At 55.2% G+C, this 27,153-nt stretch overlaps 12 protein-coding genes across 12 annotated transcripts; 10 read left to right on the top strand and 2 right to left on the bottom strand.

The window, feature by feature from the left end:
• The first annotated feature begins 262 nt into the window (after positions 1–262).
• Positions 263–4,085, top strand: BU26DRAFT_51655 (uncharacterized protein). Its single transcript, XM_033828355.1, has 6 exons — positions 263–1,571; positions 1,625–1,981; positions 2,033–2,233; positions 2,286–2,504; positions 2,549–2,777; positions 2,826–4,085. The coding sequence occupies exons 1-6, from the start codon at positions 525–527 to the stop codon at positions 3,992–3,994; spliced, it is 3,222 nt and encodes a 1,073-aa protein (XP_033681710.1). The 5' UTR covers positions 263–524; the 3' UTR covers positions 3,995–4,085.
• A 484-nt stretch (positions 4,086–4,569) lies between these two features.
• BU26DRAFT_487979 (RNA-binding protein) lies at positions 4,570–5,278 on the top strand. Its single transcript, XM_033825964.1, has 3 exons — positions 4,570–4,820; positions 4,924–5,047; positions 5,149–5,278. The coding sequence occupies exons 1-3, from the start codon at positions 4,660–4,662 to the stop codon at positions 5,203–5,205; spliced, it is 342 nt and encodes a 113-aa protein (XP_033681709.1). The 5' UTR covers positions 4,570–4,659; the 3' UTR covers positions 5,206–5,278.
• A 956-nt stretch (positions 5,279–6,234) lies between these two features.
• On the top strand, positions 6,235–8,467 carry BU26DRAFT_552662 (proteasome-activating nucleotidase). Its single transcript, XM_033832161.1, has 2 exons — positions 6,235–6,872; positions 6,925–8,467. Exons 1-2 carry the CDS (start codon positions 6,544–6,546, stop codon positions 8,297–8,299), a joined length of 1,704 nt encoding a protein of 567 aa, XP_033681708.1. The 5' UTR covers positions 6,235–6,543; the 3' UTR covers positions 8,300–8,467.
• Positions 8,468–9,894: 1,427 nt separating this feature from the next.
• Positions 9,895–11,448, top strand: BU26DRAFT_567053 (uncharacterized protein; the record flags this gene model as incomplete). The annotated part of the gene is made up of 3 exons (XM_033833609.1): positions 9,895–9,976; positions 10,034–10,231; positions 10,286–11,448. 3 exons carry the CDS (start codon positions 9,895–9,897, stop codon positions 11,446–11,448), a joined length of 1,443 nt encoding a protein of 480 aa, XP_033681707.1.
• Positions 11,449–12,117: 669 nt separating this feature from the next.
• On the bottom strand, positions 12,118–12,813 carry BU26DRAFT_567052 (uncharacterized protein; the record flags this gene model as incomplete). Its single annotated transcript, XM_033833608.1, has 1 exon — positions 12,118–12,813. One exon carries the CDS (start codon positions 12,811–12,813, stop codon positions 12,118–12,120), a length of 696 nt encoding a protein of 231 aa, XP_033681706.1.
• A 168-nt stretch (positions 12,814–12,981) lies between these two features.
• Positions 12,982–13,916, bottom strand: BU26DRAFT_567051 (uncharacterized protein; the record flags this gene model as incomplete). Its single annotated transcript, XM_033833607.1, has 2 exons — positions 12,982–13,602; positions 13,719–13,916. 2 exons carry the CDS (start codon positions 13,914–13,916, stop codon positions 12,982–12,984), a joined length of 819 nt encoding a protein of 272 aa, XP_033681705.1.
• Positions 13,917–14,511: 595 nt separating this feature from the next.
• Positions 14,512–16,224, top strand: BU26DRAFT_507257 (uncharacterized protein; the record flags this gene model as incomplete). Its single annotated transcript, XM_033826985.1, has 2 exons — positions 14,512–14,737; positions 14,774–16,224. The coding sequence occupies 2 exons, from the start codon at positions 14,512–14,514 to the stop codon at positions 16,222–16,224; spliced, it is 1,677 nt and encodes a 558-aa protein (XP_033681704.1).
• A 1,226-nt stretch (positions 16,225–17,450) lies between these two features.
• Positions 17,451–18,936, top strand: BU26DRAFT_606901 (uncharacterized protein; the record flags this gene model as incomplete). Its single annotated transcript, XM_033835705.1, has 1 exon — positions 17,451–18,936. The coding sequence occupies one exon, from the start codon at positions 17,451–17,453 to the stop codon at positions 18,858–18,860; it is 1,410 nt and encodes a 469-aa protein (XP_033681703.1). The 3' UTR covers positions 18,861–18,936.
• Positions 18,937–19,038: 102 nt separating this feature from the next.
• BU26DRAFT_51446 (uncharacterized protein) lies at positions 19,039–19,980 on the top strand. The gene is made up of 2 exons (XM_033827842.1): positions 19,039–19,776; positions 19,833–19,980. The coding sequence occupies exon 1, from the start codon at positions 19,216–19,218 to the stop codon at positions 19,690–19,692; it is 477 nt and encodes a 158-aa protein (XP_033681702.1). The 5' UTR covers positions 19,039–19,215; the 3' UTR covers positions 19,693–19,776; positions 19,833–19,980.
• On the top strand, positions 19,231–21,262 carry BU26DRAFT_521137 (glycoside hydrolase family 16 protein). Its single transcript, XM_033829462.1, has 4 exons — positions 19,231–19,776; positions 19,833–19,880; positions 19,930–20,635; positions 20,683–21,262. Exons 1-4 carry the CDS (start codon positions 19,701–19,703, stop codon positions 20,957–20,959), a joined length of 1,107 nt encoding a protein of 368 aa, XP_033681701.1. The 5' UTR covers positions 19,231–19,700; the 3' UTR covers positions 20,960–21,262.
• An 81-nt stretch (positions 21,263–21,343) lies between these two features.
• On the top strand, positions 21,344–22,882 carry BU26DRAFT_521136 (uncharacterized protein; the record flags this gene model as incomplete). The annotated part of the gene is made up of 2 exons (XM_033829461.1): positions 21,344–22,058; positions 22,125–22,882. Coding segments are annotated over exons 1-2 (800 nt in total), but the record flags the coding sequence as incomplete, so codon positions are not given.
• A 7-nt stretch (positions 22,883–22,889) lies between these two features.
• On the top strand, positions 22,890–26,735 carry BU26DRAFT_51406 (uncharacterized protein). The gene is made up of 3 exons (XM_033827752.1): positions 22,890–23,076; positions 23,232–23,272; positions 23,322–26,735. Exon 3 carries the CDS (start codon positions 23,329–23,331, stop codon positions 26,698–26,700), a length of 3,372 nt encoding a protein of 1,123 aa, XP_033681699.1. The 5' UTR covers positions 22,890–23,076; positions 23,232–23,272; positions 23,322–23,328; the 3' UTR covers positions 26,701–26,735.
• The last annotated feature ends 418 nt before the right edge of the window (positions 26,736–27,153 follow it).

Raw genomic sequence — 27,153 nt, 5'->3', positions numbered from 1 at the left:
AGGACCCCGGATCGTCTCCCGACAATACGCTACGGCGAAACAATCCGAGTCCCTCGAAACCCCGGTTGTGTTGGGTCGCAGACGTCAAAATGGATCGCCGAGCCGGTAGTGCGGCCACAGCTATCAGACGCGCGACTGCATCTTGCATTTGGCTTGCAGCTTCCCAGAATTTCCTGGCCGCCGTGAATTTCACGCGTCTTGTAGCTCAGCAGTCTCGAAGCTCAGTGCCTTGCGCCTGTGCTCGGACGCGCGACGGCCCTTGCCTACAGCTCTCCATCCCCATTGACCTCACAAACATGCTCGTTGTCGTCTCTCTGCACTTTCCGAGCCTTCAAAGCCTGCTTTCTTCTTCTCCGGCAGCTGTTACGCACATCTCTCCATGGGCCTTCTTCCACCCTCCTTCAGCTCCCCCGTCTTTCCTTAAGCCGTCGCCATTGCACAAGAATACTATTTATCTCCCATGATCCGTCACGCCCCGATGCTCACCCTCCGCAGTAGTGCCTAAAGCGCTGAACAACATCAAAATGGCCCACATGCTCTCCGTCCGGCCTCCCAGTCCTCTGAAGCGCTCCTTCAGCGACAATCCTTATCTCCGCTCCTGTTCCCCTCTCAAAGATGTCCCCTGCGGCGCACTCCGCGAAATCACGCCTCGCAACGCATCAGCGTGCTCTGTTTACTCCCTAGGATCGAGCAAAGCTGCAGACTGGCTCCGCGGTACCGAGAACACTCCACCACTACTCACCTCGGTCTCTCTGCTGGATCTCGTTCCTGAAAAGGAAGGACACGATGCCTTTTCCCGGTCCACCGATGATGTACCACGAAAGCGGAGCTGTGGCCCAAATCGACCGCCTCCGTCGTTTTCACGCGTTGCAGTACCTTCCAATCCGCATTCGAGGAAGGCCGCAGGCATCAAACCGGCGCCCGAGCCCTCAAGCAGCGTACCAAGCTCGCCAGAACCAATGGTCGTGGATAGCAATACCGATGATGATACCGAATTCTTCGATCTGTACAACGCAATCCACATTCCCCTGCCTGAAGGCCGCTTCTCGGATAACACTGGTAGTGAATCACATGAGGATGTTGACCCTCCAGCAGTGGCAGTTGTCGTCAATGCACAACCATTCCGGCGCTGGATGAGTACCCTAAGACGTCGACATATCCACAGGCGCAAAGACCACATCTCAGAGGCGGTACATCTATCAGATGATACCACCGAAGGGGGCCCGACCATGCTACTTGCTCCCGCCATGTCCGAATCGGTTCGCAGGATGTCGGTATCGATATCCTCATCCATGGGCTGCGTCACAGCGATCAAGTCGGCTTCGATGACCGTGGCAAGCACAAGCATTGCTCCGCGTTCAGACGCAGGTGGTTTCCATGGCCCAGCTCGTCTTGGAAACAGGAGCAGTCACTACTCAGAGGTTCGAAGATCAACAGACAGCCATGGAGGAGGTTTAGGCCCAATCATCGACGAAAGCGCTTGGTTGAGATCCCTCCAGCGCCGGAAGGTTGTCGAAGAGCTCATTTCCTCGGAGGAGAGCTACATTGCGGACTTGAAAGTCTTGATTAACGTAAGCATGTCCCTACATCATCTTATGAGCAGCTTTGCATTGACCTTTGCAAGGACTATTTCATGATCCTAACCGCCGTTCCCGCATTACCAGCCCAGACCCGAGCATCCATTCAACAGAATATCTCTCAGATTCTGCAGCTGCACGAGGATCTGATGGCCGAGCTCCACCATGCCGTCCCTCAGATAGATTTTACCCAGAGTGCACAACAAGAGACCTATCCTGTAACAAAAGCAAAACATATCCGTTTCCACAGTGCAGACATGATGCCCGGACGTTTCGCAGAACACAAAATCACTCGAAAGCTCAGGCACTCGCTCGAAATTGGGAGATCGCCGGATAGGCGGCCTCAGGGCTTGGTGACGGACACCAAAGTCGTAGGGGATATTGCCGCCATCTTCAACAAGCATGTAGGTCTGCCGGGTCATCTAGAGCCGCCGCAGATACTGATGAATCTCCAGATGAAACGGTTTTTCGCATACGAAGAGTATGGTGCGCATTGGACTACAATGTCTCAGGACCTTACTTCGACGTGCAAAGGATTGCATGGCTGGCAAGAGTACGAACGGGGAGTTGAGGCACTCTCAAAAGTGGTCGCTTCGGAGAATAATCGACAGTTAAGCAGTCGAAAAGCACTGAGCTTTCCGGACTTGCTCATCAAGGTACCTACTTCTCCCTTCATAAGTGTTCTCGTATACTGACAGTGCGCCTCAGCCAATCCAAAGAGTGTGCAAGTATCCGCTCCTGTTCGACGATCTCTGTCGTCAGACGCCCGTGTACGACGACCCCGAGGCACATGCCGAGCTAGAGAAGGCACTTTTTCGACTGCAAGAGACCATCCGGGAAGTCAATAAAGCAAAAGACGATCCAAAAACCCGCCGCTTGATCGAGATCACCTGGCAGCTCCAGGATCGCTTGGTGTTTCCGGAGCAGGTATGCGTTCTTCCCAGCCCCAGCAGACACTGCTGATAAATCAGACTCTTTCCCGCGCTCTCGTCTTTCGACTGCTCGGTCACGTCCTTGTGTGCGGAGTGCTGCACGTTGCCTACCAAACCCCTGAGCGCGTCAAGGGCCAGTACGTGGTTTGTGTTCTGTACAAATCATGCCTCGTTCTCGCAACAGCGGCGCGGTTCTTCACACCATACAATGCCGTTGCCTGCATCAGTCTCGCCAATGCCAGTATCGAGGAGCCGGATAATGGGCGAGGTAGGCTGCCCTCATCAAGCCAGCCTGCATCATACTGATATTCGCCAGGTCTCCAATGCCACACTGCGACACACACTTGGAAGTTAGTGTTTGAACATGGCCATCGCTTACACGAGATCATATTAAGCGCATGCTCCTCTCCAGAAGAAGAAGTCTGGAAGAAGCAGCTACGCCAACGTATTGTATGTGAGACTCATGATTTCGTGGAAGGACAGTCTACCATGCAGGACATGTTCTCATCCTTATCCTTGGACATCAAATCTATCGGGCCTGTCTTCGGGCATGCAGACAGCCTAGTACGGCGTATGTCTGTTCACCGAGCCGCCACTCTTGGATCAAAATCGCATATGGCTCAGGTCATTATCAAAAACACGCAAGCGCAGAAGACGCCAGAGCCGCCGCCCACGTTTGCGCCGAATTTGGTTACTCGGTCGCAATCACACATGTCTACAAATCACGTCCCTACATTGGCTCCAAGAAGGGCTGAAAGAATCCGTCTTGAAACAGCACTGGAAGACGTTTGGACGAAAGACATCTTACCTTTTCCGGGAATGGGAAACCGGAGAGTGGAAAATCAGATCCGCGCATCCGCCAACTCGGTAATGAGGAAGCTGAGCATGGCCAGCATCGCAAGCAACTTTTCTCGTCGTTCTCCCAGCTTCACTAGCATGAGCAATACACAATCCGAAGATTCTTTCGGTAGCAGAGTGCACAAGATTTCCCACGGAAACTTGCGAGCGCGATCGGCCACAGAGCGTCGTCCAGCACCTGCTGTGGTCGACTTCCACAACGCCCCAGCCGCATTTCTTCCCGCAGATTTCGAGCTTCAGGACACGAGACCTTCCAGCCGTCGTCGACGACTAGCAAACAAGGCAGCCGGCACCGAGCGCTGGAGTGAGAAGACACAGAAGAGTACGCCTGGTAAACCGAAGCGAACGCGACGCCTTTCTTCGCACATCATCAGCCTACCCCGGACGGATTCGAGCAGTCGTGTTGAGGCGAGAACTACGTCGGCCGCATCTAATTCCACTATGTTGCGTTCGAACGAGGTTGTTGGCGACGTAGCGAAGGGCCAGGAGAACGAGAAGCAGAGGAGGGAGGCGAAGGAAAAGAATAGGAGCTTGCAGAGGGATGCATCCTCAGGTAACGCTCCGCCAAAGAAGTTCTTGAAGAGCAAGAGCAGGATTTTCAATTTTTTGGGTATGAGGCCCGGTTGATGGTAATTGGATTGGATCAAGAAGCTTTTGGAAGCTTGGATTGCACTGCCTTTTGGCGTCTTTTGAATGAGGGATGAAGGAAGAGGTCATGGAGGATTTGTCACGATGCAACGACGCTAGGAGCATTCTTGCGGAACACGACGGTGCATGATATGGATAAGTTTAGATGCGAGTATCAGTGCTCAATGGCGGTCGGGCTGCGAGAGGCACATGCAGATCATTAGGGGCGCTGCAAGGCACACCCGCTGCCACGTTGAGATTGTTGCGTTTGCGGTGCTGGTCAGCGGCCGGGTGACGTCACCAATCGGGCGCGCAACATAGATGAGAAGAATTTCTGTAGGCCGACGCGCATATTGGATAGTAGCAACAATCCCGATCATACTGATAGCGTCATGTGGCCTTTGCGTGAGAGTGGAAACTTGGCAATTTGGTGTTTCACAGGGGTAACGTGAATGTGTGGGCTGCTGTTTGGGCGCGGGGTGAGAGGGCTTGGCGCAATGACGTACCACGCTGCTCACACGAGCTAAAAGCCCACTGCCTGCAGCTCGACAGTCCTCACATCACACCACACTCAACGCACGACTTATACTCTGCTCGACCCACCTTTTCCACACGGCAAGAGACAGTCTTTCTTTCCAAGCTACAACGACTCTACCGCAACAATCATGAAGGGCAACGCAGGTCAGACAAAGGTCCACTACAAGGGCAAGGAGGACGACTTCGTCATCTTCGTCGAGAGCGTCGAGGCGGTCCAGAACTGGAAGAAGGACTCGTCGATTCCGCTGGCGCAGGTGGTGAACGGCTGGAAGGTGTTCATTACGCACAAGTGAGTCATCCCGCCTTGAAGCTCCCAACGGTAGCTGAGGTCGCTGCGTGCTGTATCTGCGGGCATGGATTAGATTAGGAAATGGAAAGCTAATAGGTCGCAGGCAAGGCACCCAGGGCATATTGGACGGCGCGAGCAACGGCCAGCTAGACTCTGAGTTCGGCACCCACCAGGAGGATGAGGTCGTGAAGGCCATCCTGACGAGCGGCACGGTGCAGGAATCTGAGGTACGTTAGACCCTATCTCAGCCTCCAATTCCAAGCCCTACTCCTCATCCGCATCTTATGCACTCCTCCCATACGGACAAAGGGCTGACAAGGTACAACAGAGCAGGGAGCGCCAAGGCGACAAGAACATCACGCAAGGTGGCACCGTGGCACACTAAGCTGCCCCCTTCTTACGATTTATCACGACAATTGCATGTGCATGGGCGGATGGATGGATGGTAGGGACACAAGGCGTAGAGCTGGTGCTTCCTTTGCCGAGGCCGGAACGATGATGGGCTGGTTGGAGTGCATATGGAGGGATTGATCCCTTTTGCGTAAATGCGAGGGTGACTCCCTCGAAAAAGATATCAATAAAAGAATTGCATCCATCATGCTACAACATATGGTCGCTTAGCTTATTATGCGTGATAATGGATGTTGACCACAGCCTGATGCACCCTTCTAGACGGACCAAGTCCAACTGATGGCCCGCCAGACTCGTAGGCTGCGGGAAGATGAGGGATGCCGCTCGATACTGAAACTTGAGGCTCAGTTCTTTCCCCAGCTTTTCAATTCAGCCCTCGCGTCCTGCAGTCGCGATGTAACATTGTACCATCCGTTTCCGGTGTGATCAAGCCGTGTTCAATATCTTCGCTGCGCATGACAGCTCAACTACCGGCTCACGTCGGCGAAATGACCCCACAGCTGAGGCCCTGCATCGCGCTTTCTCTCGCTTATCACGGTCTATCTGAAAATTTTCTGAAGAAAGGCTGTGGTTGAAGTTCGTTTATGCTGGCTCTCCACAGTGCCGGCTTTGGCTTAGTGTCTTAGAGGAGCCAATCCGCACCCCGCATTTAGTGGGGCAAGGCTCTGAACCTGGGCAGGGGTCGCCCTGCACCCTTCTACTCAGCCTTGCTACGACTCGCCTGTATCCTTCGTCTATGTTCCGCTTCCAGACCTTTACGACGCTCATGCGCAGTTGCTGTAAACCAATGGGTTCGGGGCGGAGCCGAAGTCGTGGCGGGGTACATTGGTTGCCCTGTGCACGCACAGCCATGCTGTAAAGGATGCCATGCAGCGGCATGGAGACTACGCTTGGACCTGGACCTGGACCTATCAGAAGCCTCCGACAGCATCCATCGCGCTTATCTAGGTAGGGTTTTCTCAACAGTGGCATTGGGTGGTTTCCCCGCTTCTTAGCGGAATCCCACCGTTGGGGCTTGATCGTCAGATGGTCCTGTTGCCTAGCCAGGGTGGACGCACAATTTTTGCAGTAAGACGGAGTGGTCTTGGTACAAGTTTGCTGGATCGGGAACTAGGGCCAAGAACTGCTCTGTTGGCTCTTGGAGGCCGCTCGCTCGAGGGAAGTAGTATTTAAGGGAGAGGGATTGCCTTCGTTGTCTGTCTTTTCTCTCCTCAGGCTTCAAGTTTCATATCATATCTTCGCTCACTGTTGCGGAAACGTACATCATTGCTTCGTCATCTAGTACCGTACTACGTATCAAACCCCGCCTACCATGGGTTCCATTCAAGATGTTATCGCCACCACCCAAGGCAACAGCAAAAATGTCTTCGAGGACTTCAAGCAGCATTGTCAGGGCAAGCGTGTCGAGACCAAGAGCAATGTCCTCAATGCTGTCCGCCATGCTTACCCAGACTTCCACGTCACTGAAGTGGCCGAGCAATCGGCCTCTCTCTTTGACTACGCTGCTGCCGGCAAGGCTACGCTCAAGTTCGACGCGGAAGAAGAGTCATTCGATGCCACGCGGGCGTGGAAGACCGTAGGCGATGGTATTGAGAAGAAGATGCATCCAGGAAAGCTGGATGATGACTTCCGGTTTGCTAGGTTCGTTTCCCATTGCAGTCATTTGAAAACCTATGTCTGATAAAGACTTTAGATTCCACTACACCTGGGAAGACCACGAATATCTGGTCTATTTTGTCGTCTATCAAGACGTGTTCCAGGCCCAAACTCGCGAGTTCTTCATCCTACATCCCCGCCTCGAAGACAACATCATCGACGGTCACTGCATTGAGACCGACGCGCTCGTCCTCGCTGCGGGCAAGTGGACCAGTCTACTGCACGAAGAGATCTGGGTCTTCGACAACGGCTTCTGGGAGAAGAGCAAAGAGCTCTGGAAGGCTGTTGACGGCTCCTCTTGGGACGACGTCATCCTGGACCCCGAGATGAAGAAGAACCTCATCGAAGATGTACAGGGCTTCTTCGACAACAAGGATCTGTACGGGCAGTACGCAGTCCCCTGGAAGCGCGGCATTATCCTCCACGGTGTGCCCGGCAACGGCAAAACCGTCTCCATCAAAGCACTCATCAACTCGCTCTACGCGCGCCCTGACCAAATCTCCTCGCTTTACGTCAAGTCGTTCGAGACAAAGTGCCAGACGGAGCAGTACTCCATCCGGCAGATCTTCCTCCAAGCGCGCAAGTGCGCCCCTTGCCTACTTATCTTCGAGGATCTGGACTCTCTCGTCGACGACAACATCCGCAGCTACTTCCTCAACGAAGTCGATGGCCTTGAATCCAACGACGGCATCCTGATGATCGGGTCGACCAACCATCTTGACAAGCTCGACCCGGCTATCGCTAAGCGCCCCTCACGCTTCGACCGCAAGTACCACTTCAAGCTGCCCGGGGACAAGGAACGCACGCTGTACGCAGACTACTGGCGCAATAAGCTCCTTGCGAAGAACCAGAGTATTGAGTTCCCCGAGGAACTGTGCGGCATTGTCGCGCAGTTGACGGACGGGTTCAGCTTCGCCTATCTGAAGGAACTGTTCGTCATGGCGCTCCTCAGCCTAGTGCGCGGCTCCAAAGGCGACGACTTTGAAATCGTAGAGGCTGAGGAAGCAGACTCCGCGCCCGAAGACACAGCCACTGAATCCACAACGCCCGAAGTCGTCGACAAGGAGTCGGAAATCTGCACGTGCGCGTCAAAGTGCGACAAGTGCGGCAAGCCCGTTCTCTCCTCCGATCCCAATGATGCCGCCGCTGCCTGCGAAGCGAACTCCACGAAGCCCGAAACAGGCAAGAATAAACGGCTGGTTATTCCTAGCGTCGACGTCCCAGACCACCTGGCGGATAACTTGCTGCTCAAGGTGATCAAGCATCAGATCCGCGTGCTGCATGCGGAGATGGATAGTACGAAGACGGAGGAGTGGCCCAGCGGCAAGATGGGCATGGGGAGTGGTGGGCCGGACGAGTATGCGACGCAGATGATGCGGGCGCTGCAGATGAGGAGGCGGGCGAGGTGTTAGAGGGAATGAGCTGTTGCGGATGGACTTGGTTTGACACGCGACTAGAGCTGTGGGCTTGGGAAGTGGGCGTTGTTGTCCTGTCTTGGTCTCCTGGGATTCAAATTGGTCTGTGTATTTCGATACATGATACATACGTTGAAGAGAATAATAGGAAGTAGAAAAAGAAGCTTTGGGAACAGACTCACCTTGCTTTTTTTTGAGCCGTGGTGCTCTGATGTGGAATGCTTGACTGCTAAGGCTCATGATTCTGCTTATCTCGAAATGGCTGCCGGAAAGCATCGAGGTAGTCCCGTTCTCCAAGGAGCGTGGCACTCAGAGAGGTTCCACACCACATTAGCCATGCTCACTCGATCTGCCTTTGCCTCAGATTGAACCAAGGTGGAACACGGAGAAGCTTTTAGCACGGGATTCGTTTCCTTCTCTTTGGGAAAGAATTCGGGAAAAGAGAAAAAGAAACCAGCTTCCTCCGTTTGTTTGCATCCGGGTGCTTTCTGATTCTCGGTTCCCAACCGAGATGCATTTTCAAAGAAGGATATCCCTCCTGTCTCACGGCTAATCGTGCCATCTCTCCGCCCGTCGATCATCTAGTCCGTGAGCGCCACATCGCCGCGCACCGCCACATACCGCCACACCCACAAATCTGCGCCAAACCAACGATCATCCGCCGGCCGTCCCCCTCCAACCTCCGCGTTCCTCTCCGTGTACCACTCCAAAACGTCACCCTCGGTCCTCACCTACCTAATCCAGCAGTCCGCGACAAACACGTGAGAGCGATTTACCGGCCGCAAACGCGCTCGGGCTCGCGATCTGAGGCACGAAAGGAAGGTGGCCAATACGACGATCTAAATAAGGCAGATGGACCACTGCGGTGCGAGCGCGTCGTGGAGGGATGCCAAGCGAGGTAGACGGCGATTGGGTGCGAGGCTGACGGCAAAGGGAAACTGCATGTTAGGGCGTTGTTAATGTGGCGGGAAGAATGTCCCTGCGGTGCGGGAAAGCCGGTTTCTCGATGTTGGTCTCGTATCGATATGTGCCGGGGGTTCGCCAAGTATCGCCTGTACGGACGAGGTGTGAGTTTGTTCTCTCAACAGCCTTTTCTTTTCTCAAGGTCGCACTTCCGCATTCTTTTAGTGGGCTGTCAATGCATATCGCGGTTTCGAGAGGCGAAAAGAGAAGTCGATCGCAGTCGGACCTTGCAGCAGATGTGACGCCTCGCGTGGAGTGCCAAGAGCGATGTACCGTTGCAGGGGTGGGCTGTGCACTTGTGCAATGGCGTCACTGTGACCTGGGATAATTTGGGATACGGAGAGCTGCCAGACGGCCCATTGGACTTGTGTGTCGTGTCGCTTGTGAGAGGGGAGCGCTGCTACTGGGCGGAGTGTAAACGGGAAAGCGTTGGCCGACGACGGGACCTGGACATGTGCGCTCATCATCGTGCAGCTTCTCTCTCTTGCCCCCTTCTGCTTTCCTTCACTCTCATCCTGCCGTTGAAATCTGCTGCTCTCACCCGAAAACTTTTCTGTGCGCAAGAGCTTGGGACTTGAGGCGGATCGCGGTCAAGGCTACATCTACAAACGATCAATGGTTCCGGCACGATGAACAGGGCAATCTTCACGTGTTTGCGCGTGGCGGGCATCGCTCTGGCTTTCCAGCAGGTGGCGGTCGCGCAGACATGCTGTAAGTTCTCCCCATTGCTATCGTCGCGGAGTTGGGAATAGCTACTGACGATAAAAGACTACCCGAACGGCGACGAAGCCGCCGGCTCGGAGAAGCCATGCTCGTCGGCAGAAGGGTCGGCCTGCTGCCCTGATAAATGGGAATGTCTCGACAATGGTCTCTGCTACTATGAGCCGGACAATCTCCATGGGAGGTATAGCTGTACAGACAAGAGCTGGAAGTCACCAGGCTGTCCTTCGAATATGTGCACTTATGGTACGCTTTTTTTTGATGACGATGCGTGAGAGAAGATCAATTGACAGCGAATAGACATGAGCGCTGGCGGCGGTGAATCAATCACCCAATGTTCAAGCCACGATAACCAATGGTGCTGCAATGCCGACGCCACCCATGTCAATTGCTGCCAGGAGAGCCCAGAGCCACGACCATTCTTCGCTCTTCAGGACGGACAAGCATATGCGACTATCGGCGGATCATCAGCATCATCAGTCCCAGACCTTGCGTCCATCACTGGCCTTGCTACCGGCAGCGGTAGTGGCGGCGGTGCCTCATCTACACCAGCACCTTCAAGCTCCGACTCACCCTCCTCAAACTCAGCCAACTCACCGTCCAAGAGCGCAGAGTCTACACCCGTAACCTCGCTCCAAACGAGCGTCGCGTCCGGCACTGCAGGAGTCTCCACCGTCATCCAAACAGTCGTCACCCCAGCTCCTGTCCCCTCTTCCAGCTCCGGCCCCACCGCCACATCCTCCAAGTCCAAGTCCAAATCCAACATCGGCCTCATTGTCGGCTGCGCCGTCGGCATCCCCCTCGCCCTCGCGCTAATCGGCATCCTCATCTGGCTCCTCCGCAAGCGGCGCCACCAAAAGACACACCCCTACTCCGAAACCCCGGATCCCTACAGCAATGGCAGCGCCTCGCCCGAATTTGCCGGCGGCGCGAAACTGCACAAGAACGGGGGCGCGACCAAGTACAGATCCGAATCCGACGGTCCCGGCATGCCCGAACTCGCCGGCCAGGGCGTCGGCCCCGGCCGCCCGATATCGACCATCAAGGGCCGCGCCGAACTAGATTCGGGAGCCGGATTCGTGCCGGGAACCACGCCGCACGCGCCGCATCTTGTGGGACTGGGTGGCGGAAACGGCATGACGGGTCACACGCCGCAGAGCAGCTGGGGAAGTGCGCCGCCGATGTATTCGCCGGGCATGAACCAGGCGGCGTGGGCGCCGGGACACGCGCAGCAGAATTCCATGGGCTCGATGCCGGACGGAGGAGCCGCGGGGGTGCGCGCGGAAGGCGGCGGGTATATCCCGTACCGGCCACCACCGGGGCATGGCCCCGTGCCGCAGGAACTGGACACTACCGGTGGCGGCGGTGGACTGCACCATGTGCCTGAGATGGCGGAGCTGAGCACTGTCAGGACGCCCCCGGAGGCAGCGGAGTTGGGAACCGTGAGGACGCCGCCTGCTTGATTTGAGAGAGTCGGGGCATGAGCATGGCGTTGGCTTTTGTGAGCGAGGAGTCTCCGTCCAGGGGTATAGGACAGCACGGAGATATAAGACCCATGGTGGCAGGCGTATCGGGGTAGGAAAGGGAAGATTTTTTTTCCCTACACTTCTTGTGTATAATGACTTGGGTTGGTCTTCATGGGTGTGGGGGCCTTGGGAGGGAGGGAGGGATGGCTCCCTTCACGATTTTTTTTTTCGGATGAGATGACTTGGATGTACAGATACCATTCGAGCTACTTCGCCCTACCTAGTAACTAGGCAACAAGAAACAAGATTTCATGATTCTAAGCGGAAGATTCCACGAGCGGGACTCTCAGTCAACCCCTGGTCTAGGTCGCTTTCAAGTTTAGGATATTCGACTCTTTGTAATTGAACGAGATAAAAGCAGACGAAATCTATTCAGGCTGATGCCTGATACTAGAGAGCAATGCATAAACCCAACACCATACATTCGCCAGGGGCAATCCATCCTCAAGGCAGATATTCCAGAGGCATCCACTCTCGAGGCAGTTACTACCTCTTCCTTCGACAGCCAACGGAACGACGCGAATCAAGGCCCGTTGCGTATCCAGCTTCCTCTATAGGCTCCAGCCCCCTGACGTATGGTCTAACGTGTTCCTGCAGCCAATCTACCTAGTTAGGTGGAAAGGGCCCGCCAGCCTGCCAAGCCAAGTATCGGAACACACTCTCAAGCGACCTATTCCACGGATACGCCGGTGCACGCGAAGAGCCAGCGGCTCCTGCGACGGGGTCATCCTCGCTCTGCTCACCACGCATAACGCATTCGACAATTTGGCCTCGTCCGTCGATCCAGATCTGAGGACAAATGGATTTCCTGCAGCGCACATCCTGCGACCGGCACTCTGCAAGTGCATCGCAGACTTTCAGATGGAGGTCGCATAAAGCGATGGTGCTTGTAGTATCCTCGTTCCGGTCCGGGGCTGCGTCCGCTAGTACGAAACGGAGCCGGTCGGCACTGTATCCTACGGGCACGGCGAGTAGCAATGGTACGATGGGGACGCGGATGTCGTCGAGGGAAGCCGGCTCTTTGAGGTTGAAGGTGAGCGTGATGTGGAGGAAGCCCGGGAACGGCTCTCCATTCCTCCACCTATTGCGAGGCCTCAGCAAGCGGGAAATGGCTCGGAACTCGGAGAAGGAGGAACGTGTGTCGGTTGCCGCGAGCTGGAGGTGGAAAATATTGGTGCGGAAGAAGATTGTCGTCCAAGTTCGGTGGACTTCTCGGCTGACGAAGGCCATTCCGCAGATAGCTAGAAAGCTCGTGTCCTTGTCCAGGTCAATGTGCACGCCGCCTTCTGGGCAGACAACCATTGCGGCGATGCTGCTGCGCAGGCTCGCTAGCAGAGCCTAGAATGTGCTAGGTTGGCGCTCCTTCATCCGAAGGCTACTTCCCCCTTCCTGGGCTGAAAAGTATGCCACGGACCCTCGACAGCCGCATGCCCCTAGAAGTTCACGCCCGCCATAGCATCCCAGCGCACTTCAATGCGTCTTATCGAAGTGGATGACGCCACCGGAGCCATCCCTGGCTAATCCTATGGTGCTAATTTGCCGACCATATTTCTTCAGTTCCAGCTCGTCTTTACACAGTGATCGAACTACATCCGTCAGAGAGGCAGCATTGCAGGCGGTGACTGGCTCGTAAGTTACGTTTCGATCGCGGATATGCTTGCGTACCACGGCCTCATGAGCCGCTCCCATGGGCTGCACCACAGAAATGTCGACCGCCATGTCCAAGTCCCAGACCGCTCGCAGCAGAGGCCCAAAGTCAAGCCAGCCGTCTTCCTCCTTCATAAATCGAGAGCAGAGTCCAGTCTTACTCTCAAAGCAGTCGGCAGGGCAGATAGTGTTCATATCGATAAGTATCCTTCGAATAAAGTGGACGTGGGATCCGAGACGGCGAAGCCATTGGTGCACCCCTACTCCGATGAAGTCTCCGTGGTTGTCATGACCACAAACACGAGCAACACGTTCTTTCGTAATTGCGAAAGAATTGTTGGAGTAGAAAGCCGAAGCTGCCTCCTTATGCAGTTGGTGGCAAGTTAAGAAGAGGGAGAGCCCTTGTTGGGTGACGTAGATGAGGTCAGATGGCTCGAAGTCGCTCTTGCCGTATATGTATCACCGCGCTGGAGGTTTGGGTTAGCAATCTTTGGAAGAGAGGGACGTGGATGCGAACATCGAGTGGTATAGTATAGTTTTGGCTGGCATTTGCTCGCCACTAGTGTGCTGTTTTGGTCGTCCGTATGGCGATAGAGACGGCGAGCTCCGTAGCCGGTAATGCGCAGCGGGTCGGCATGCTCAAATATCAGACTATACACTCTGTTACAGGCCTCCGGTGGCAAGTCGAGGAACGAGATCTCGCTAGGGTTTGCGGACTTAGACATGACGGTAACCGCTGGTTCGACGTTCGTCTCCATCCTCGAGGAATGATTCCTTGATGTGAGAGTAGGCTGTCTCTAAAGAGAAGGTTATGGTGTAAGCAATCAAAGAGAATGTACTTCAGACGAGGGCGATGCTGTGCGGCCTGTGTAGCCAGAGCACGTATTCGCCCCACGCCGGTTGCAGATGGGGCGTGACATCATCGTGATAGCGCAGTGAGCACGTTACGCAAGGGCCATCGTGTGATTTGTGCTCCTCTGTTTTGCGCTTGTCTTGGTTCATCATAAGGAATCTTGCAGTGAGTCATAAGCCTTTCTAATTGCGCGTGCTTTGCTGTTCGCTCCAATTGAATTATGCCGCAGTGGAGATACAAAGTTCGACTAGGTGCGAAAGGTTTACAAGCAAATACGTAGCGTGGGACCTGAACCAGAGTCGTGTTGCCGCTTTCGAGTCGCCAAACCTTAGATGGCCTCGTGCGATTAGCGCGGCGAAAGAGTGAAAGCAACGGCACTCACGTGCACACTATTTTTCGCGTGTTTTCGAAAGCCAAACATTTGTTCGTGTCCTCTCTCACTCCCGGCCCCTCATACCCTCATATCACCCTCATCATACCGAGCGTCGCGCACTTTCGCCATGGAGGACGCGGTGCGCGCAGCGAGGCCCTCGAAGGCTGCGAACGAGGACGCACTCTCATTCCTCGACCTATCATCGGAGGTTCGAAATTTGGTATACACCCTGTTGTACGAGTATCCGGACCCGCTGCTCGTCGTAGGCGCGTGGGACGGGGCGCGGCCTCAGCTATATCGGCATGTTGGGGACAGAAACCAAACTCTCATCCGCGCTCGCAGCTTCGAATTCTGTAAGTCATACGCTACCATAGCTCTGACCTGAGCAGGCCACCATTTCGTCGGGTATCCGCAGCCGTACGAGCTGGAGGGCGTTGCACAAGTCGGACTCAATTTCTTTCTGACTTGCCACCAAATTTACACCGAGGCGTCGTCCGTGTTCTACGCGAACAATACGTTCTCGATCACCAAGATGTTCATGCACCGATTTCAATCCCACGATACAGAGGGTATGCACCTCACCATGGGGGCGAAGTGGCTGACCGGACTTGGTTCTCAGGTTTCCATGCTTAGACGGGTCACACTGGATCTAGATCTTCTGTGCCCCTCAAGCTGCGAGACCGGGATTGACTTCCTATATGTGGATGGAGACGAGCTGCATTTTCTCCGCTTTGGACCTCTCGTGCAGGCTATGTGGAGCTACGACCACGACCTCGATATTAGCTTCGTGCATTCACAGGGCATGCTTGACCGTTTATGGCGGCACAGCCACGGCTCGTTTCCTTCCATGCCGTGTCCCCATCCTATCGACGTTATGGCTCTATCGAAGATGCTCTGGTCTTTGCATAAAGATAGTCTGGGTATCAGGAAACATTGTCGGTTCATCTCGGATATCGCAGTTGCTAGAAGTGGTGGAGAAGGGTTTGTCGTGTACAGAACGAATGCCCTGCACGTGGATCCTCGGCCATATGGCGTACTGCAACCTGGAGCACGCGAAAACACTATTCGACGATTTGCGGCTGACCGTGGCGAGAACCTTCGAATGGAACCTCGAACGCCTCCAACCTTGCTCGGGCTACCCAAGGATCTCCAGCATCAAATTTTCGGCCGTGTCATGTTTCCTGTAGGAGGCGTGATGGTCCATTTAGACAAAGATGTCATAGTCGAGCTTGAGAAGAATCGTTTCGCAGACATCTTGGGACTCTCCGTTGCACAAGTCAACCAGGAGTTAGCGTTCAGATATGCATCCGCATTTTGGCGGAATAATACCTTTATTCTTGGAATGACTACGAGCGGCCCGCGTACGTCTTTCAATGGGTTCTCCGCACTCCGCCGCTGGATGTGCTCTGGGGCGAGTACCACCCTACCCTACCTTGGGGGCAAGGCCGAAAAGACCAAGGAAATGGGCGGACTGCAGATAGCCCTGCGATTCAAGTTATCGGAGCTACCGAAGCTACCGAATTTAGGGACTCTGCGAATAAACGTCATCGACCTAGTTCTCATTCTTGCACACATCGAACGTCGGACCAAACTTGGCGACGTGGAGATCCGCATCGTGCTATGGAAATGTGACGAGGATGGGCGCAAGACGTTCGTTGCCGATACACCTACTATGCTCCATTGGCTTCGGAGCACCATTTTCCAGGCATTGTCATGGATCATTAGTCGCGATTCCTCGATCGCGGATGCCGGGTGTCCAGATATTTCATTGATGGTTTCGGCCAGGCAGTCGAATATCGTCTCGCCGGGACCACGAATATCCTCAAAATACCGATTCTGAGTCGAGACAACTACATGGGATGTAGTCCCCACAAGTATCGTAAGGACAGTTTCGATGGATCAACTGGCAATTTTCTGAGTTATCTGGCTGGTACGACTCTGGAGTGGCAAGATGCTGATCTGGCTGCCCGAAGATGTAGGTATGCTTCCTGACGCTCCTGGATTTGACTGACCATAGCTAGGCTTTGCCATCTTGGATCGGGAAGAAGGGGAGGGCATACCTGAGGATTGAGATTGGCTCAAACGCCGTTGGCTGGGAGAAAGTTGGGTGTGGCGATAAGCATGAAGCCTTCTGGGGCCGGAAGAGACAGGTTGGACGGGGATAGGGGACTTGACTACAGACTGCTCATTCGGAACTCGAGGGATGGCGTCCTAGAAAATGCAGTTTCCAGATAGTTAGATATTGGTCGAGGCTCGATGAGGAAGAGCGTACCTAAATGTTTGTTACGAATCTGTCGTATACCGTAGGTACTTAGGGAACCATGTTTCCGTGTTCGTAGCCGCAGACCGAGGTCGTGGGAGGGCTATAACGTGTCGATAACAGGACGAAGCACTCTGTATTGGAGTCTAAAAGGTTTTAGAGAGACGACGATATAATAAGAAGAAGAAGAAGAAGAGGAGGAGGAGGAGGTGCTGGAAATGCAGGTGGCGAGAATCGCAGCCCTCGCAGAGTTGGTTGGGAAGGACCGACCCTTGAGTCTTGACGTAACGCGACTGCCTCTCTTCAGCTTGCGCAGATTACACCGCGGTCGACTCCAAAATGTTACCCCGAGATCCCTCTCTCGGAAATAGATCACGCATTGCACGCTCTTTGCTGAAATTGAATGGGTACTGTACAAGAGGGGTACTCACGGTGGCGAATATCCTCGCTCGACAATTTCGGCTCGACGCTCTCATCGATATTTCCATCTGCTTGGGACTGAAGGGTATTGGACCCGCAGGCCTCCTTTGTTTCGGCCAACAGATGAGCAGGATGGCAACTCTAACCATGGTGCCCAACAAGCCAAACACTGGGTCAACCTCAGGAGAGTCATCTTCCCACAACAAAACAGCGTCCACCTTCTGCATAGACTAGCAGCGGGCGCATCCCTGTTCAAGCAGCCGGGAGTCTCTTCTTCAAGACCCGAGATGATTCCAGGAACACACTTCCCTCGCCCTCCTGGCCCGCATGTGCCGGTCGCCCGTGAGAGAACGAGCGAGCGAGGTGTCCGCCCAACAGAATCCAACATGGCCCCCGTCGCATACTTTCCCTTGCCTCCCAGTTCCAGTACAGCAGCGACACGCGAAGCGATAAGCCAGCGTCACTACGATCCAACGCCAACGAACACGGTTCCGGGTGAGCTGCATCAGATTCGGGCATACGTGGACGCGATGAATACCCGCATCGGATACCTTGAAGGGCTCCTCGAACCTTCGTCCGTCGATCAGGTTACGGAGATCAAGCGAGGACTAAAGGGCACGCATAAAGGATTGGAGAAGCTGCAAACAAGGGTCAGCAATCGCTCTATTTCCACTGCCATTGCGGAAATCAAAAGGAAAGCATGGCAGGCATACCGACGGCTAGTGTTCTTCGAAGAGTACCTGCGAGAAATGGGGATGCCTAGAGAGATCCAGGGGCAAGGAAGCAGGCAGCATGCAGTGGCATACGCCTCTTCAGAAGCCAGTCAACCCCGGGTGCCTGAGATGAGTTGGCTGAACGATGCGGAAGAAGGCGATGAGGACAATGAGCAAGACACGTACATGTCGGGCGCGCTGCCGTATGGGACCTACGTCCAAGACGACGCAGGTCCGCTCCAGTACCCATTCGAAGCAGAAGAGGACCCAAGCGACGGAGTCATTACGCTTCCGAATGGCGCGTATACGCGACCGAATGGAATCCACTTCGATGAAGGCGTCCGGGGAGGCACGAGCGTTAGGCATTACCCAAGGCTCGTTAACCACAAGCAAAGAGCAGTCCATATCGGCTGCCATCTAACGAAGACCCGCGCAGAAGTCGAACAGAGCATTGCGGAAGAGGAGAGATTCGGTTCGTTTGCCATGAATGATCCAGATCGACAGAGGGAAGGGAGTGTCACCGGTTTCTTTGCGGCATTCGCGATCCTGAACGGCATCGACGACCCCTCGTACTACCTCCCAAAGCTGAAATTTGTCAAGATTCATGAATTAAGAGCTCTGAAGGGGTGGCTGGTAGCCCATAAATACCTCCGCCGTTCTGGAAGCATCAGCAGATTAGAAAAACTGCTGCATTTGCTCTTTCTCCTGCAGGGCGGGGGACGAATAGAGAGTTGGGCTGTCGTGTTTTCGCGCACGCCGAGAGAGGTGCAAGATGCGTGCAACGAGGTCTTCGAAGGGCTCCTCGAACTGCACAGCGAGACTCTGCTACCTCAACGACCGCATCAACACGTCCATGATGGCCTTTGGGGGATTAGCGAGAGATACCTCGTCAATTTCGGGAATCCCAGCACCAACTACGGCGAGCGATCCTACGGGTGGAAGATGGATGACGTGTGGAAGGTTCTTGCAACTCTCAACCTATTCATAGGCCGCTATCGACAGCAGGGCAATTTTGCGCTGGACGGACCGTACCACGCTTGGTGGGTGTACTTCCAAGAAGCTGGGGATTTCAGGCACGATTGAGCATGTCTACGGCAGCTGCTGACCGCGGTGGCTTCGAAACGCGGGGCTCTCGTACGAAGTACACAGTACTCCGTAGAAGAGGGACGTCGTGGCTGGATTGAGCGAGTTCAAACAGCCACCGGCCAGGCGCATCGTACCACGTAAAAAGACTCGAAGCCGATCGACTTTCGCAACGGAGTATCCTGCCCGGCGCGAAGCGGCGCGTTTTCTCGAGCGGCTGCGGTGTCCTGGGGCACTCATTACCGCTTCCTATCCGGCGCAGAGTCCGGCGGCGAGGTAATTGCGGAAAAGACGGCGAGGCTATTTTGAGGCTGTCCAGGAGTTGCAGACGGAGTTCCCTGGCGTTTCATGTCAAATGCTTGTTCGCTTATCGCGGCGCCTCCGCTGTACCTGCATGCCGTCAGCCCGTCAGTGGCACAGGCGCTTGCAAGCGCGTAGTGCTCCCAATGTCAATTGCACGACGACAGCCAGTGGAAAGGGTCTACGAGGGCTGCGACATAAAATTACGAGCATCTACTCGTCTACTAGCGGCGCGCGAGGACCTGCAGCTGTTTGCGCTCCGGGCGATCGGCGGCAGGGCGGCTTGTTTCCTGGTCGTTCCGCCAATCAAAGCGGAGCCAAGGATAGGAACTCCTTAATCTGCACGACCATGGCCTCCCGCCTCCAACGGCACATCTCAAAACGCAGCCCTGCCCACCGCTCCCTCTCCCTTTCTCCCCGCGAGAGTCCGCTCATTCACCAACCGACCCAGTCACTCCTTCTCCATCGCAGTCGCGTCTGGCATACGCGCTCGACTACACACTCATTTTTCAAGTCTACAGTTGCGAACTGACCGTCACCATGTATTCAATTGCTCTTTCTGCCGTCGCCCTGCTCGCGGCTCTCCCGACAACTCTGGCGCAGACGCACACCACCTGTAAGCCACCGTATGGCCCGAATGCCAATTGAGAAACATGCTAATCGTCTGCGCAGGTAACCCTCTCAACACCACATCATGCCCTAATATGCCAGCTTTGGGAGGTAAGAGGCAACCTTGGAATCTCATGGCACGAATGCTGAACTCTTGGAGGCAACGCCACATTTGAGTTCAATGCCACCAGTGGGGGCATGAATCCCAACATCTGGAAAAAGGAGAATGCGGGATCGGTCGACTACAGTGACAAGGGCACCACCTTCACCGTGGACCGCCGTGGCGATGCGCCTTACATCCAATCCACCTTCTACCTGTTCTTTGGACGTTCCGAGGTTATAATGAAAGCCGCACCCGGGCAAGGTATCGTCTCCAGCGCAATTTTGCAGTCCGAGGATTTGGACGAAATCGACTGGGAGTTCCTCGGTGGAAACAAAACAACCGTCTTAACAAATTACTACGGCAAGGGAAACAATACCTACGACCCTGCTCGCGGTAAAGACTTCACGGTGGACGCTGCTCCGCAGGACGATTTCCACAATTACACCATTGATTGGACCAAGGAGCGCATTCAGTGGTGGCTCGACGGCAAGATGATCCGCGAATTGAAGTACGCCGACGCTCTCAACGGCGACAATTACCCTCAAACGCCGATGAACATTCGGCTCGGCGTTTGGGCTGGCGGCGACACGGAGAACAATCCCGAGGACACCGTTACCTGGGCAGGAGGCGAGACCAACTTCGATGACGGCCCTTTCACCATGACTGTCCAGAAGGTGTACGCTCAGGATTACACCACCGCAAAGGAGTATTCCTGGGAGAACATGGACGCTTCTGGCTCGTGGGAGAAGGTCAAGGTGATTGAGTAAGTGTGCATGCACAGTCGGCGCGTTATGGGACTGACGGACGTAGGGGCAAATCTACGCAACTCGAAGAGATCAACAAACCCCACGGCGTGAAGAACCGCTGGAACGCCCTCTCTAAGACCGCCCAAATCGCCATCATCGCGTCCATTATCGGCTTCGTCGTCGTCTGCGCCTGCATTATCGGGTTCTGCTGCATCAAGCAGCGACGCGCCGGCCGCCGCGAATTCGCTGCCCTGCAGGCACAACAAGACAAGGAGGCCGCCGAGCTCCTGCAGTACAAGCAGCAATACGCAGCGGGACGGTCAGGCTACGGGCGCATATGAGAGGGCGAGCGAAGAGAGAAGGAGCGAAGTCCGAAGAAGCTGAGGGGTGCAGGTGCATAATGTTTCAGAGCTGCCAAGGGTCTCATCTTGCGCCAGGCCGTTGCTTCAAGGCACGCCTGCACCTGGGAAACACCGAGGAAAGCGTGTTTTTGTTTGGTTGGCACGCGGTCATTCTGAGCAAGCTGCTGCTTCACGTCAGTCATGAAATTCCGAGATACCCTCGAGTCGGCACGGCAGGCTTTCAGTTGTAGTAGATATTTCTTTAATCTCTGCACGGCTTGACGCCGTGCTGTGCACATGGAATCCAGTCACAGTCTATTCCACACTCCAAAATTAGACTGCGAGCTTCGAGGGAGGTGATCAACAGGGGCAGCACGTCATGAGACCCGTCTCGCGATTTGCTTGGCGGTGTTGAGCGGCTGATCACCTGTGGCGCGTGACTGCCCTGTGGCTTTCCTTCCATTTGCGACAAATCATCGCAACGTCACCCCACACCAGCTACCCCAGAGCTCCACCATCACTCTCTTTGACTCCCCGACGTTCACCTCCGAAGCTCCCGCGTCTCCTGACCTGAGCTATATAGGCGCTGCAGAAACCCGGCCGGCTCACCTAGCCATAGGATGTGTTTCGCGCCAATCAGCTTATCCACCTTATTCCGACCGTTCAACTTCAACCCACCTTGAATTTCCGAATCGAGACAGCTACCTTTTACAACACCAATCACAACCACCCATCGGAAACTATCCCTATAACTCTCAACAAGCAGATACCACCATGGCCGCCATAACAAGCCCGCCGCCGGGTCCCTTCCACGATAATCTACCTACCCCGCCCGCATCCTCGGTCGCTACCTCGCATCACCCCTCGCCGCTCCCACAGACTCGCAAGCATCCGCTTAAACCGGGGGGTCCGAAAGAGAGCGAGTTGATTACGTATCTGGATACCGGGCTTGCCCGTGTGCAGAAGCGCGTCAACAACCGCAAGAACAACCGCAAGATGAAGAAGGAGACACAAGGCGATGAAGAGGGTTATCATACGTTTTCGGAAGTTGCGAAGGATTTAGAAGGGCTAGTGGATGTCGTTTGGGTGAGCGGTTCGCGTAAGTCACCCCCTCGTCTGTCAAGCTATCAAGCTGTGCGGCGGGCTAATTGTTCGGGATATGCAGCGAATCTGCAGATCCCATATCTTCTAGGCATTGCAGCGATGATTACGGACTTCCTACCAGTATTCGGTCCAGCACCGCGCTCGACGTTCCGACTCCTCGATAAACTAGACGCCGCTTTCTCCTCTCTCCTACAAGGCCGCGATGCTGATACAGGCGAGCCTCTTCCGGGCTTCGCGCATGGACGCACAATTTCTACGACTAACAAGGTCCGTCTGAAGGGGCTAGTGGAGCGTATGAGGCTCATGGTCGTCCGCAAGTTGGGCGGAGATGGCCTGGAAGACGCGGAAGAGATGGAGATTGATGATGGCGATCTCGCTGATGATGAGGAGCAGGGCATGGTTCATTTTGAGGGGTTTGAACACAATGAGGAGGATGACGAGTGGGAAGAGAGGCATATTGCCAGGGTGTTCGAGAGGACGTTGAGCGAGTTGGGCGATGTGCTGGGTGGCACACCAATTGGGATTATCACTGATGATTGAGGGTTTGTGCTTAGAGCCGAGGATTATTGACTACCAAGTGCTTACCCTCAGAGGGGGAAGAGGAACATCAGCTCCAGGGCCGCTGCGGCAGCGAGCAGCCCGCCTCACAACCTACCGAGAGCTTGTGAGGAAGAGGAGGAACAACATCCCAATCCGGCCTGCGCGTGAAGGACGCATAGCCACGTAGGGGATAGGACGCACATGCTGCGTTTAGTAGTTGAGTGCCATGCGCTTGTTTCTACATAGTATGCTTGAATGATCTCTTAAATTCTCTCAAACCTTATAGTCTGTACACTTTCCATTGTGTTTCTCTCGTTGCTTGTTCTGGAAAGCGGAGAAAGCCCGATCTTCGCTATTTCTCAAAGTGAACTTCAAATGAGGGGTGCGCCGGGGCTAACCGGCGTAATTGCGCATGGCGGTGAGTGAAGCGGTTCTTCGGCCGCCCGTCGCATGCGTTGCTGTCGAAAAGGGAAGTCACCACTTTGACGTCACGCGGGCACGCGCTCCATCCGCGCAACGGCTGGGCGGAAGGAGAGAAATCCATTTCTACGCGCGATCCTCGTCCGTCTCTGCTGCAGAACCGTTTGAGCCTCTGCGCAACAACAATTGCTAACCACTCATTTTCCAGTTCCCCGGCAAGGAGTTTACAGCTTTGGAAGCTAGTGGCAGGTCCAGCACAGCAATTGGCTCACAATTGCGATAGCTGACGAGTGTGCAGGGCCACCATGCCGTCCCTCCACGGCGCGGGCGTCCGCATGCGCCTGGCGGCAATGCCCCTCTCCGACGTCGTCACGCCCAATATTGAGCTTAGGAAGGGCGGGGTGGCTACGAGGCAAAGCGATGAGGCGAAGAGGAAGCTCCGAGAGAGCGAGTTCTTGGATGAGGAGCGTGTGCAGTTTCCCGGCGATGAGGAGAACTTCGGACTCAATTGGCTGGGTGATGCGCCCTTCTTCCAAGTATTGGTGGGCGATGAGCTCCGAAAGGCAGGAGAGGGTGAGGAGGAGTCAAGAAGGCGGAGTTTGACGAGGAGCGGTCGCCCAGCGTCGAGAGCAAATGGTGGAGGTAAAGAGGACATGCCAGATGCGCCGTCTGAGGACCGCCGTTCGTCTTTGCGTTCAACGAGAGCGCACCCGCAGAGTCCACCGATGACAATATCGCCCTATCAGCTGCAGATACCCTCGACACCCGACCAGTCGATTCAGGATGCTGAGCTAGGGCCAAAAGCACTCGTCCTACACGTCATGCTCACACAGAAGACGTTCTCCGAGAGCTTCGTAGACAGAAAACCGCAGCACCTCATGATAGATGTCTTCTTCAACGGTCAGCTCTCTCACTGCGCGCTCATCCACCAGAACGATATTCGTGCTGGTGCTAAGTCGATGCATCAGGTCTTCGCTGGGACTCGTGTTGACTACCTTCTGGAACGGCCATGGGTGATCATACCGGCTGGTATGAACGTTGATGGTAGCCTGAGGGGCACGAAAAGGACGATCGGTGCTCAAGAGCGGTGGCAGCAGATCTGCCGAGAGCTGCTGAAAGAGGCGGACGCGAGGGGTGTCGACAAGAACGGCGAGAGACCGCCAAGCGCCCATTTTCTAAAGGAGCTATCGGCCATGGCGATGCCGGAGCGAGTCAAGGATATGCAGAAGCCCGGCGGTAGGAAGTTCGGCGTGGTGGACGTAGTTATTACGGTCGGGGCGGGGAAGAAGGTTACGAATGGGACGAGCTACTGCCTGAAACCGATGCGATTAGTAGATGCGCGGTACTCGTACGAGGCCGTCCAAGACTTGGAGAATCGTGAAGACGAGGTTAGCAATGGACAAGACGAGGGAGCGCGGGATGAAGCACCAGAGAAGGAGCGAATGGGCCTTGGAGACCAGGGAGAGCAAGTTGACTCCGAGGAAGGCGCGATAGGGCTTGACGAACAGGAAGAGCTTCCCGCGGATCAGGATGCCGAAGGGGACTCGGATCCTGAGTATCTGCCTGAATCGCCTGTAGAATTGGCGCCTGTGCAGACTGGACGACGACCATCCGCCCCTCTGCTGCCTCCAGCACCGCTGCCTCCGGCGTTCCAGAACCCTTTCACAGGAGGGCGCATACCATCGCTACCACCACCCACGTCTTCGGCTCCATCTTCGAGCCTCGCTATCCAAACTGATGGCCGAAGCCTAGTGGAGCCTGGCAAGGGGAGATCCTCTGAATTTGCGGCATTTGGAAATGAACATCATGGTGACCTTCATCGGGGCATGCAAGCGCGCAGTGCGAGGCAACCCTACCCCTCTGCCCATGCTCCGCCGACAGCCCCAAGAAACTCCTACTCCTATCCCACTACTGGTTCACAGTTCGGTGTCAATCAGTATGGTGGCTATATGGCCAACCCATATGAGATGCCATACGCCGACATGATGGTCGGTCTGGACCCAATGAGCACCCCAGGCTTGCCTAAGCTCGACGTGCCAGCGGCAGGCCCACTTCGGCATGAGTCTCTTAGCCAGCTCACTTTGCCGCCGTTCAGCTCTCCTTTCTCCGAGCCAATGCATGGCGGTCAATCGGGCAGTCTGTCCTTGCCGTCCAGTCCCTTCCCAATTCCGAGTCTACCGCCAAACCAGTCGCGGCGGGTGTCTTTTGGCCCAGCGAATATTGCGTCCTTTAACCCAGACGCACCTCCAATGAGCACTCCTCCCAGCTTTCTCATGTCTACTCAAGGACCTTTTAACCTTCCAGGAAGCGCAATGGGTAGCCCACCGCTCTTGTCCCGTAGCATGGGTCCTGTAGGGCCGCGGCCTGCCCTTGGCGGTCCGTTTATGCGCCCAGTAAAGCGACCTTCGGCAGGTGCTCCACCGCCAATCGGCTTCTTTGCCGCTACAACGAAACCGAAGTCTGCTTTGCCGAAAGACCTTGGGCTCATTGATCCAGAGCAGCCTCGCTCTAGCATCCTGCTCAGTTATCTTACGATCACTGGGAAGGGCGGGGTGCCTGTTGTCGATCATCGGTGGGAGATACCGCAGCGTATTCCACTCAAGCGTAAAAGGAGCACCTCGCCCACTAAGGCCCGGCAGAGGTCACCTGGCTCGGCGGAGTGTGTGGAGCCTTCTTCTGACGCTCCACGCCGGAAGAAGATTGCGCGCCACCTGACGACACCACCTCCTACGTCACCCAGTAAGCGCGTTAATCCGGACTTGACAATGAGCGTGGATAAGATGAAGCGGGATTCCGTGCACGATGGAGTGCTCGTGCAGGCTGCACCTGTGCCCCATTCTGTCGGATCTGCTTTGGCTCACAACCCTCCAGTTCAGGGCGTCGAAAACGTTGTGGATTCGGGAGCGAAAACTGGTCGAACTACTAAACGATCTGCTGCCGCTGCCCTTCCGGTTAAGCCAGGAGTAGGGCGGCCCTACACAACCTCTAGCGGCATCCTCGGGGTGCAGGGACCGAAAGCGAATACGTTCGTTTTTGACGACCCGGAAGAGCTGCTGAGAAAAACGTCTAAGTCGAAGTCTGTCTCGCCTACGAAGGCCAGCGCTGTTTCAGATCAGCCAACGGAGAGCCGGACTAAGGATCTAGAGGCCAAGCCCGTCGAGCAACTTGTCGGAAGCAGACCGCTTGACAAGGGGTCTTCATCTCCACTCTCGAGTGTGCTCTCAAGCCTGCTTGATTCACCCGAAATGCCAACACTGGGGATACCATGCAGTACAGAAGAGATCAGAATCTTGTCACTGCCCCCAACCTCGCAGCCAGACCCGCTTCCGCTAAACCAACCTTCGCCTGCGGCCACGGCACCGGCACCGGCACCGGCCTCCGCGCCAGCGACATCCGCATCGCGGCCACCACCATCCTCCACGACCATGCCGACTACTCCGGTTACCCGAACTTCGCTGCGGAAGCGCGCTTCTGTACAAACTCCCCGTATCTGCGCTCCACGCAACCCCGACCGCCTCAGAACTACGGATAATCCCCCGCTCAACCAAGACTGCGTTATAGCGTATGCGGTGACAAAGGGGGAGAAGGGCGTGCTGAGGCAGGTTAAGGGCGAGAGGCAGGGCGTGTTTTCAGAGGAGAGTGTTGTTGTAGCGTGCAGGTTCTTCGTGCCTGGATAGGGGGAGAGGGTGCGTGACATTGGGATAATGATCTAATGGACACGCCGCATGGTGGGAAAGGGGGTGAATTTAAGGATGGTGAACGGAAGGGGATGTGGATGCTTGTGCTTGTGAGCATAAGAGGTGTTCGTGCCCCTCAAAAGTGATTTTAACGTAGCTGAGATGATAATGCGAAATGATGCTGCGAATATATCCTATGCTTCGAGTGTGGGGTAGACATTTGGGCAATTTCGCTGTCTGAGGTCTAGCTGTAGGACCAGACAGCAAGTATTAAGTGTGCACAGCTCATATTTAGCGGCGATTTGATGGCCTTCGGCGATCTTTAATCTGGTGGCTGGGTTAGTGGAGGACAGTGCTGGAAAGGAGATATGGTGACTAAGCAGGTGCACCCGGACAATCATTATTCCAAACCGACGACGCCAACTTCGTCTCGCGCGTCGCGAAGCAGCAACG

This window comes from Trematosphaeria pertusa, assembly GCF_010094035.1.
Source record: "Trematosphaeria pertusa strain CBS 122368 unplaced genomic scaffold BU26scaffold_10, whole genome shotgun sequence".
Classification (NCBI taxonomy): Eukaryota; Fungi; Ascomycota; class Dothideomycetes; order Pleosporales; family Trematosphaeriaceae; genus Trematosphaeria; species Trematosphaeria pertusa.
Note: the sequence above shows the minus strand (reverse complement) of the source record. Positions and strands in the feature narration are given on the sequence as shown.

What these genes read in the sequence shown, in the direction of transcription:
- BU26DRAFT_51446 (XM_033827842.1), top strand. Translation starts at nt 19,216, where the DNA reads ATGCTTGTTCGCTTATCGCGGCGCCTCCGCTGTACCTGCATGCCGTCA.
- BU26DRAFT_51406 (XM_033827752.1), top strand. Translation starts at nt 23,329, where the DNA reads ATGCCGTCCCTCCACGGCGCGGGCGTCCGCATGCGCCTGGCGGCAATG.
- BU26DRAFT_552662 (XM_033832161.1), top strand. Translation starts at nt 6,544, where the DNA reads ATGGGTTCCATTCAAGATGTTATCGCCACCACCCAAGGCAACAGCAAA. An exon ending in GATGACTTCCGGTTTGCTAG is followed by an intron (nt 6,873 to 6,924) that starts GTTCGTTTCCCA and finishes TAAAGACTTTAG; the next exon opens with ATTCCACTACACCTGGGAAG.
- BU26DRAFT_521137 (XM_033829462.1), top strand. Translation starts at nt 19,701, where the DNA reads ATGTATTCAATTGCTCTTTCTGCCGTCGCCCTGCTCGCGGCTCTCCCG. An exon ending in GGCGCAGACGCACACCACCT is followed by an intron (nt 19,777 to 19,832) that starts GTAAGCCACCGT and finishes TCGTCTGCGCAG; the next exon opens with GTAACCCTCTCAACACCACA. An exon ending in GAGAAGGTCAAGGTGATTGA is followed by an intron (nt 20,636 to 20,682) that starts GTAAGTGTGCAT and finishes TGACGGACGTAG; the next exon opens with GGGCAAATCTACGCAACTCG.
- BU26DRAFT_487979 (XM_033825964.1), top strand. Translation starts at nt 4,660, where the DNA reads ATGAAGGGCAACGCAGGTCAGACAAAGGTCCACTACAAGGGCAAGGAG. An exon ending in AAGGTGTTCATTACGCACAA is followed by an intron (nt 4,821 to 4,923) that starts GTGAGTCATCCC and finishes AATAGGTCGCAG; the next exon opens with GCAAGGCACCCAGGGCATAT. An exon ending in GCACGGTGCAGGAATCTGAG is followed by an intron (nt 5,048 to 5,148) that starts GTACGTTAGACC and finishes AAGGTACAACAG; the next exon opens with AGCAGGGAGCGCCAAGGCGA.
- BU26DRAFT_51655 (XM_033828355.1), top strand. Translation starts at nt 525, where the DNA reads ATGGCCCACATGCTCTCCGTCCGGCCTCCCAGTCCTCTGAAGCGCTCC. An exon ending in GCTTGGTGTTTCCGGAGCAG is followed by an intron (nt 2,505 to 2,548) that starts GTATGCGTTCTT and finishes CTGATAAATCAG; the next exon opens with ACTCTTTCCCGCGCTCTCGT. An exon ending in GGAGCCGGATAATGGGCGAG is followed by an intron (nt 2,778 to 2,825) that starts GTAGGCTGCCCT and finishes GATATTCGCCAG; the next exon opens with GTCTCCAATGCCACACTGCG.